General features: G+C 38.8%; 1 protein-coding gene across 1 annotated transcript; it reads left to right on the top strand.

Moving 5' to 3' along the window:
• Nucleotides 1–2,419: 2,419 nt before the first annotated feature.
• Nucleotides 2,420–8,748, top strand: tent2 (terminal nucleotidyltransferase 2). Its single transcript, XM_079686716.1, has 15 exons — nt 2,420–2,504; nt 2,829–2,989; nt 3,701–3,817; nt 3,904–4,156; nt 4,250–4,364; nt 4,437–4,525; nt 4,636–4,693; nt 4,872–4,938; nt 5,054–5,130; nt 5,248–5,376; nt 5,461–5,504; nt 5,652–5,788; nt 6,898–6,989; nt 7,373–7,452; nt 7,561–8,748. The coding sequence occupies exons 2-15, from the start codon at nt 2,874–2,876 to the stop codon at nt 7,645–7,647; spliced, it is 1,461 nt and encodes a 486-aa protein (XP_079542842.1). The 5' UTR covers nt 2,420–2,504; nt 2,829–2,873; the 3' UTR covers nt 7,648–8,748.
• Nucleotides 8,749–8,819: the final 71 nt, after the last annotated feature.

Raw genomic sequence — 8,819 nt, 5'->3', positions numbered from 1 at the left:
CCTGAACTGGGAAAGACAACCCTCATTTAGCCACTAGATAACGCACAGCATCCCACCGTCCACCCGCCTCCCTCTATCTCTCTTTCTCTCTCTAATTACCATAGGCTCACACCCCCACTCTCTCATCCAGACTATTTCACACCCTTACCAGTGCATTTCTAGAATAAAGCCAATTTCCGATTTTTCTCTATGACTAAATCTGCAGTATATATTCTGTTTATGCAACATCGACTTTAATTTTAACTGATTCACAGCGCTCCTGGTCAATTCTGATATGTGGAGAGTCGTTTGCATATAACTATCCTTCCGTTTGGCTGTAAGAGTGATTTATTGATCTAAGCCTATCCGCACACCCCGATGTGTACCCCGCCCCCAAAACCGCTCCACATCTGGCTGATGAGTCCCCGCTTCCCTCCCACTCAGATCACTGTCAGTATTGAACTGCCTACGTCACGACACTGTCCTCCGCAGTGACGTCACTCAATGCTCGAGGGACTGATGCCATTTGACGCGTTATTGTTTTATAAGAAGTTTAGTAGGAAGTATGAAGTGGCCTACTCACCAAATACTCTAAGAAAAATGTTACTCCCTGGCTGTACATGCAGTGTGGAAGATTCAGGTATTTTACTAAAAGCAGAACAATATATAATCTATCAAATAAAATGCTGTGCAATGTAAAACAGTACCAGCTACTTATATATTTTGTATATGGTAATTTTTTATTTTTCTATGGAGCACCATGTACGTGTTATTTGTTTTTTTTACTTACTGTGTTTTTTATTATTAATAATATGTGACTCCTTTTTTATATACTCTTTTTAATGAATCTGCACTCTTGCTGCATTCCCCTGTTGCAGGACAAATAAAGGAATTCTCATTCTGATAAAAGTTATTAAAAAAACAAAAAAGTCCTTCTTCCAAATTGCTACTTAAATACAGAAGTATTATTAGCTAAATAAAAGCACATAAAGTATTGAATTAAAATATCTAATTTGCTGAAAGGCTCCGTCTTAATATATTAAATAACCCAGTCCATTTTAAGGCTTGGGATTGTTTATCAATAAATCAATTGTTGTTGGCATCCTCTAAACAAAAGATAAATCAAATTGCTAATCTGGATATTGCTTTAAAATTACTGAATTATGCATGCACTATACTATGAACTGTAAACATTGTTGGGATCTGATATGATTTATTTTTCATATTATAATATATACACTGTCAGGTAAACTAGATTTCCTCCATTACAAATGTATGGGATGCTGCTAGACAAAGTAAGAGAAGAGCAAACAACGTCAATAATTTGTTAAATGTGCAGATTAAGTGCTCGTAACATTAATGTCAGTCGTCTTCTCATCACTCTTATCTCATCATTGATGAAACATTTACACCATGAAAAGCAAAAACACACCCTAAAATAGAAACCATACGTTGCATCATTACCTATTTTTGTAATCTTACAGGATAAAGACATATTGTATTCAGGTGTGACTCTGAACACACAGAGCCTTTTTTGTAAACAGCCTCTACCTGTGTAAAAAATGTATGCAATTTGAACAAGAAAAAAGCAATTATTATAATGGCCAGTTATTAGGGAGAAGATCTAATGCAGACAGAGAATTGTAATGAAAAGTTCCCTGTTGAGAGGAAACTATCTGCTGAAAATGGATCCATATCGCTAATTTTACACAAACCTTCCGCAGTTATTGATAAAATATGTTACTTAACGTTAGTCAGGTATCATCAGTTTAGTCATTGATTGTGAAGGGGTCCCTTGAGGGAAAAGGCTGGGAACCACCCTTAAGCTGCAGCACAGAAAATAGATCATGCCCAACCTGACCACAGCCAGTTGTGGTAGTTTATTTTTTGGAGTAAAAGTAACAATACAAATTTAAAAAAAATAAAACTCTGTTACAAGTAAACATTCTTTGTTATAAGTAAAAATCCTGCATTAAAAATCCTGCATTCAAAGAACAAAGAATCTTGGCATCAAACCGAACTTAAAAGTAAAAGTACTTATTAAGGGTTATGGCCCATTTCCTAATCAACTATATTGCATTACTGAATTATTATTATTGAGGAATTCATGTGTCTTTTACAGCTTGTAAAGGGGAGCACATTTTAATAACTTCTTAACCCATACATGTCAGTGTTTATTTACTAAAACACTGAGATGTATTACATATTTGTTTTAGCTCATAATCTTAATGTGAAAAGTAACTATTTCTTAAAGATGTCAGATATAGGTAGTGGAATAAAAAGTTCAATATTTGCTTTTAAAATATAGTGGAGTAAAAGTATAAAGTAGCATACAATGGAAACACTCAAGTAGTAAGTAAGCTTATTTGTTTACACTGTCTTTAACTCAACATCAAATAAGCCTTACCTTTAAATGTAACTTTTATGGCCGCTGGCCCTTTAAATCGAAATCCATTACGTCATGGCATCAATGCGGAAGTGTGTAGGAAAGATATTCAGTTTTGTTTACATGTGACATGCATTTGGTAAGTGTTACAGAGTTAGTTTTTGGAGTAAAATGTGCTTAACATTTTGTTACACGTCTCTATAAACATAGTCTTCACACCAACCTACACATACTCCGATTTAATTAAGAGATAATAGTTGTTACCGTTTTTGAATTAGCTAGCTGGGCGGTGCTAGCGTCAGTTAGCTCACCATTTTGACTGATCACAGGTTTCGGTTTCCTCAGAATAGTTGTTTTGACATTACGTTTCGGTTATGTGTTCCATATCAGTGGTAACCACAGTTCTCCATTAATTGCGGAAACTACCAGCTGTGTTGTGGCTCAGTTGTTTTGTTTCTTTCAGGAGGTCTTTGGAGTTGATGCTGGAGCTCAGTGAAGATCCAGCAGCATGTTCCCCCGCAGCGCCTTACCGAGGGACCTGTCAGCCTTCCGTCACGGCCCATACACTCCCCCGGGCCCCCAAACCTACAATTACAACCAAGGGAGCCGGGCTGCTGTCAACAAGTAAGCCTGACTAAATACTCACTGCTCTGATCTATTAGACATCAACAACATCACTGAAATAGTCGTGAATGTCCAAGTACATTTACTCAAGTACTGTACACATTTCAGTGACTATAGGTATGTGTTTGAGTAAAGTTCATGTTTTTTGAACTGACTACATTTCTCTGTGTTGGTATTCAACGGACACTGACATGTTATGACTGTCATACATGTAGAGATTGAGATTTAAGAAAAATGCGTGTGGTCTCTTAATTATTTTCAGAGCTGTATTTCGTACATTTAGTTAGTTTACAGATTTTGATTAATATTGTGAAATTTAATCAACTCTTAAATAAGACTTTAGTTACACCTTGAGTAAATTAACAATCTACTCTGCAGCATACAAAGTCATTAAAACTAGCTGCACCTTTACCAACTTTGATAACACTTTAATGCGTCAATAATTATAATCAACACATCATATATATTGTTCTGAAACGTGCCAATCTGCATAATGAGTACTTTTACTTTTGGTCCTCTTAAGTATATTTTGATGCTAATACTTTTGTACTTTTGCATATTGTTTTGATGCAGGACTTTTACCTTGAAACAGAGTATTCCTACACTCTGGTACTTTTACTTTTACACAAGTACAAGATCTGAGTACTTCCCCCACCTCTGAGTTCGGGTTACTTGTTTGCTTATGTATTTGTGAACATGTCTTTCTGGTAGCTTCCATGGTCCTGGACCACAGAGGTTTCCACCATATGAATGGAAAGAGAGGCCACTTCTTCCAGCCCCTCGTCCAGTCCATCATCCCTACGCACCAAACATGACCAACAGTCGCAAGTATGTCATTTTACCATTTAATCATGGTTGGACAATCCGTGTTTCCTTTTATTATTTCTTAAACCTTCCTTTTGTGTTTCTTCCAGGAGGCAGAATAGCGAATACAGCCCCAATGTTGTAAAGCGCCAACGCATTGAGTCCCATCCCCACCCATCCTTAGCCTCTCCTCTACTTCAAACCCCTCCCCCCCGTCGTCCTGACCGGGCGGTGGCAGGGTCATCGAGACCTCCCTTCGTTGGTCATAATCATTCCTTTCCGAGTCCACCTGCCCTCATCCATCCTCAGGGGATAGATGTCCCTGAGAACTTCAACAGCCTGCAGGCCTATGCCAGGGACAAGGTATTGTATATTCAAATGGCATTAACCTGCAGTTTACATCACATCTGAGCAATGTTTAGTTCTTAGTTTGTGTGCATGTGTTTGTGTCCTCAGTTGAGCTGTCAGATGGTGGAGATGTTCGAGGCGTGCCAGCAGCAAGCTTCGGATTTGGACCGGAAGGAGTTGTGCCGAACTCGGCTGCAGGACGACATACAGGGTCAATATCCAGGTGTGTATGAAATCCACAATCATGCCCAGACTCCCTGTCGTGGTCCCTTTTCACTCAGTGTGTTTCTCACAGTGGCACGGCTTTACCTGACTGGATCCTCTATGAATGGATTGGGCTGCAGGAGCAGTGATGCTGATATGTGTCTGATCATCAAAGGAAATGTGAGTTGCCCTGACTCTATACTATGTTTGTCATCCAGAATGTGTTTGTACAATCAGAGATACCCACTTCCTTTTAAACACCTACATGTTTTTCCTTTTTTTTTTTATAGAAAAAACTCGATCCTATTAGCGTACTCAGTGTCGTCCAAAGGTTGTTCAAGTCACTACGTGAGTCATAATGAATAAATACAAAATGTAGAACATATTGTGATTATGTTGACATACTTGTGTTTTCCACATAGTCCACCAGGTGGAGCTATTCATCCTTTGGAGAGAGAGTTTCAAGTGAACATGAAATGAAACCAAAACAACCATAACTGTCATGATGTTTATTTTTGATTGATAGCATATGTAGAGAGGACTCAGCTGATCAGAGCCAAAGTGCCGATCCTCAGGTTCAGAGAGAGAGGCAGGTAGGAACAAAACCGATATTAAACCTATTTTTTCTTTTATATAATTATTCGTTTACCTTAGCAAAGCCAGAAAGCATTGTTAAAATGACTCCTTTAATACCCCTTCCCTCTTTAGTGATCTGGAGTTTGATCTGAATTTCAACAACACAGTGGGCATCAGAAACACATTCCTTCTGAGGAGTTATGCCTTTGGTGGGTGAGATCTTTTAAAATTCCTGCCAAATTCTAAGTCGGCTCCAACTGTCTTTCCCAAGCAGCGCTTTTAATGCTTCTTGTTTTGACCCGCTGCCTGTGTGTGATGTCTCTCAGCTGATCTCAGGATAAGACCCCTGATCCTCGTTGTCAAGAAATGGGCCCAACACAATCATATCAATGATGCCAGCAAAGGAACGTTGAGCAGCTACACACTCGTGCTGTTGGTGCTGCACTACCTCCAGAGTCAGTACACTCACACACAGACAAAGACCTTTCTGTTTCCATTTATTACTTAATGTGAAACTTATCTTGTGGCTTTTTCTACAGCTCTCAAGGAACCTGTCCTTCCCTCTCTACAGATGGACTACCCCGTAAGTGTCTCCATTGTTTTTGCAATTCATTGTAACTTATTGTAACCTGTGTATTCCAGGTTCATTACCTGAAGTGCAAACTAGTGTGTTATATTGGCAAATTATAGAAAATACACTTTGTTTTTTGTCTCGTGCCTTGATTTTCAGGACTCTTTTCTCCCCCTCATGGACATTGACATGGTGCCAGAGGGGCCCAAACGTGTCCCTCCCTACAAATCGAGCAACCAGTCCACTCTGGGAGAGCTTCTTCTGGGCTTTCTGGGATACTATGCCACGGTCTTCAGGTAGACACCACATTTCTGAGTCTAGTGTTTCAAATTCACCCATACCATCTTGCTCCCTTTCCTTATCTCCTGTCTTCTTGCTAAGTTCTCCCACCTCTCCAGTCCCCCATCTCTTCTCTCCCCTCCTCTATCCTGCATCCTCTTCCCTGGTTTCATGTTTCTGGGTGAGGGGCAGGAGCAGGTGGGACCTCTGGCCTTACACAGCACTAACATGACATACCATGATCCCTGTGTTTGCGATATATGTGTTACCGTAACACGCATAGGGTTGCACTATCCCAGGAGTATTTAAGATGGGAATTCAGTGGAAGTGACACAAAATAATATATAATATAAAATGTTGGGTTAAAAAATACGAAAACCTTAAAATTAGGCAAACTTTTTGGGAAGTTCTGGTTAACTTGGTCACGCTCCAGTCACAAGGCTGAACTAAAACTCACAAAAACCCACTGATTTTTTTATTTCACAAACAGACTAACAGTCCCTTGGTTTTGCATTTTTTTGCCTTTGATTTACAAATTGTATGTGCTTTATGTTTCTGCAAGTTTTTACAGTGATCAACACATTCTCCTACTTTCTTGACAGCCATTCATTCCAAACCAACTCCACATTCCGTACCTATTAATCATCAAGTTTAATTTGCAGTAACGGAAATCTCTTCATTTGATGTTTGCTGAAAAACGAACTGTTTGTACCTTTCATCTGATGCATTAAGTGAAGCTTCGACATTTAAAACTTTAGTCAAATGACAGATTTGTCTTGAGGACAAGACACACTATATTTCGACTCAGGACTAGGATTAATTGTATTATTTTTAAAGATTTACTTTGCCGAACCCACATGGGAATCTTCTATCTTTGATAGGAATGTTTTATGTTCAAATGATCTTTGCTAGGCGAGTTTCATTTGTTGGTTGCATTGACATCATTGAATTAAAGTAAAACCAACCGAGCCTGAGGTACAGATCTATCCCCTTGTTAGTCGGCAGGAAAGTTTGCGTATGTTGTAGTTGATTAGCTCAACTTGAGGTCATTGAGGACCTTTTTCATTGTGTCATTTTAATTCTAATAACAATTAAATAATTCCCCTGCTTTTGCATTGTCTTGCAGTTGGGATAGGAAGGTGATCTCTGTTCGAGAGGCCAAAGCTTTTCCCAAGAACAACTCTCCGACATGGAGAAACAAATTCATTTGTGTGGAAGGTAAACATTTGCACCGCCATGTGTCTAAAACATGAGCCTAAATGCTACATGTCCAGTGTGCTGTTTTATCCCAGCATCTATTGCACAAATTAACACATCATAGGAGTGTCACACAGATGCCTATTTTTATTTATTTATTTAATTATACATTTTGAATGTCCATGTTTGTACTAGTGTTTTCCTTCTTAAAATGTTTCTGAAATATTTTGAGATTTGGTTGAGCAGGGTATACTTGTACTTTTTACTAGACCTTTTATTAGAGATCTGTCTGTTGTGTGCTCTTAGTGTAAGGATGGATCCCTTGTCTTTTTCTCTGCAAAAAAATCTACCTAAGGTACAAATAAATAACCGGAACCTGGTCACAGCAATGTTTTGTATTGCAGAGCCGTTTGAAAGGAACAACGTGGCCAGGGCAGTCCATGAGAAGATCAAGTTTGACGCCATCAAAGCGGAGTTTGCTGTGGTCAGTCTTAAGAACTCTGCTGTATTTTCTCCTCTTTACTCTAAGCTGCCTCTGGGCCAGCCATGAGTTATTCATAATCCTCTGCTTCTCATCTGTGTGTCTGCGCAGTCATACCGGATACTAGAGGACGTGCAGGACCTGAACTCCGTCCTCCCAGTCAGAGAAATCATTAACAAGGAGTCCTCCAGGAGATAAGGGGTTCCTCTCATTAGACGAGCGGACGGGAGTCTTCTACCTCAAGAGAGGCCTGTCCCCGGAAAGAGAAACCCATTTGGATGTGCTCACAGCCAGGAAAAAAAAAGACTGAATGCTCTCGCTGCCTTGATATGGGTTAACCACATAGGGTTTTTCCAGTGGCAGTACATGTACTTTGAAATACTGGGCTCACTTTCAAATGCTTCTATAACTTCAAATAATTGAAACTAAATGTAAAAATATAATATTTCTGAAGTGACACCAGAGGGCTCTGAAATCCTTATTTGGTTACAGTGGGAGGCTGCACTGAAGCAGGATAATAATGGTCAGTGTTATTAAGCATGGTTATAGCTGCTACATAACACTCTTCACCAACTCGATTGGCATTACTGGAAAGTAGTTAGGAATATAGAAAAAGGATGAAAATACTTCCTGCAATCTGTTAGAATCTGAAGTCTTATTAAATTGATGCGGCAACGTTTTGTTTCAACTGTTCTGGACCAGGTTCATCTCAGTTACATTTGTATCCACATTGTTGGAGCCATATTATTAAAGAAGGTGCCAATCATTTGCTTTTGCATCATATGTACAGTATGTAGTCTACAGCCGGTATGGACCAACTTGTAATATCAGAACCTTTCGTTCTATTTTTCTAGGTCAGTGGTGAAGTTATCGTGGGTTTAAACATCCATAGATATTGTTTTCTACATCTATCCTCTCCTTTTTCCATAATTCATCATCTTTAAGTTGCTAAAATGAGCTTGTTTAAGTTGGTGTTATATTATAAGTGACTCTGGGAATCATTAGAGGGCTGCGGGGGGCCACACTCTGGATGTTGACACTTCATTGCTCCTGATGAGCTGTATTCATTTCCCTTGATAGACCTATGCTGTGTCATTTGAGTTCATCTACCTGATTTATTTGGACATAAATTCATGCTATTCATTCATTATTCTGTTCATGCAATACATAAGTTATTTAAAGAATCTACACTTTGATGTGACTTTTTTTTTCTTCTTCTCCAGATTATATTTTCTCTTTTTGTACATTTTGTTCACAGCTGAACTTTTAAATGTTTATTAAAAAAAATATATATCTGAGGATGACGTGTGTCTATTTCATATTTTTGAGCTTGATGTTAAGCACGTTGAATTATTTGCTACAGACAAGTT

Source organism: Notothenia rossii (genome assembly GCF_949606895.1).
Source record: "Notothenia rossii genome assembly, chromosome: 6".
Lineage (NCBI taxonomy): Eukaryota > Metazoa > Chordata > Actinopteri > Perciformes > Nototheniidae > Notothenia > Notothenia rossii.
The sequence above is the reverse complement of the archived record's forward strand: the minus strand, read 5'-3'. Positions and strand labels throughout refer to the sequence as shown.

What these genes read in the sequence shown, in the direction of transcription:
- tent2 (XM_079686716.1), top strand. Translation starts at nt 2,874, where the DNA reads ATGTTCCCCCGCAGCGCCTTACCGAGGGACCTGTCAGCCTTCCGTCAC. An exon ending in AAGGTTGTTCAAGTCACTAC is followed by an intron (nt 4,694 to 4,871) that starts GTGAGTCATAAT and finishes TTTGATTGATAG; the next exon opens with CATATGTAGAGAGGACTCAG. An exon ending in TCAAAGCGGAGTTTGCTGTG is followed by an intron (nt 7,453 to 7,560) that starts GTCAGTCTTAAG and finishes GTGTCTGCGCAG; the next exon opens with TCATACCGGATACTAGAGGA.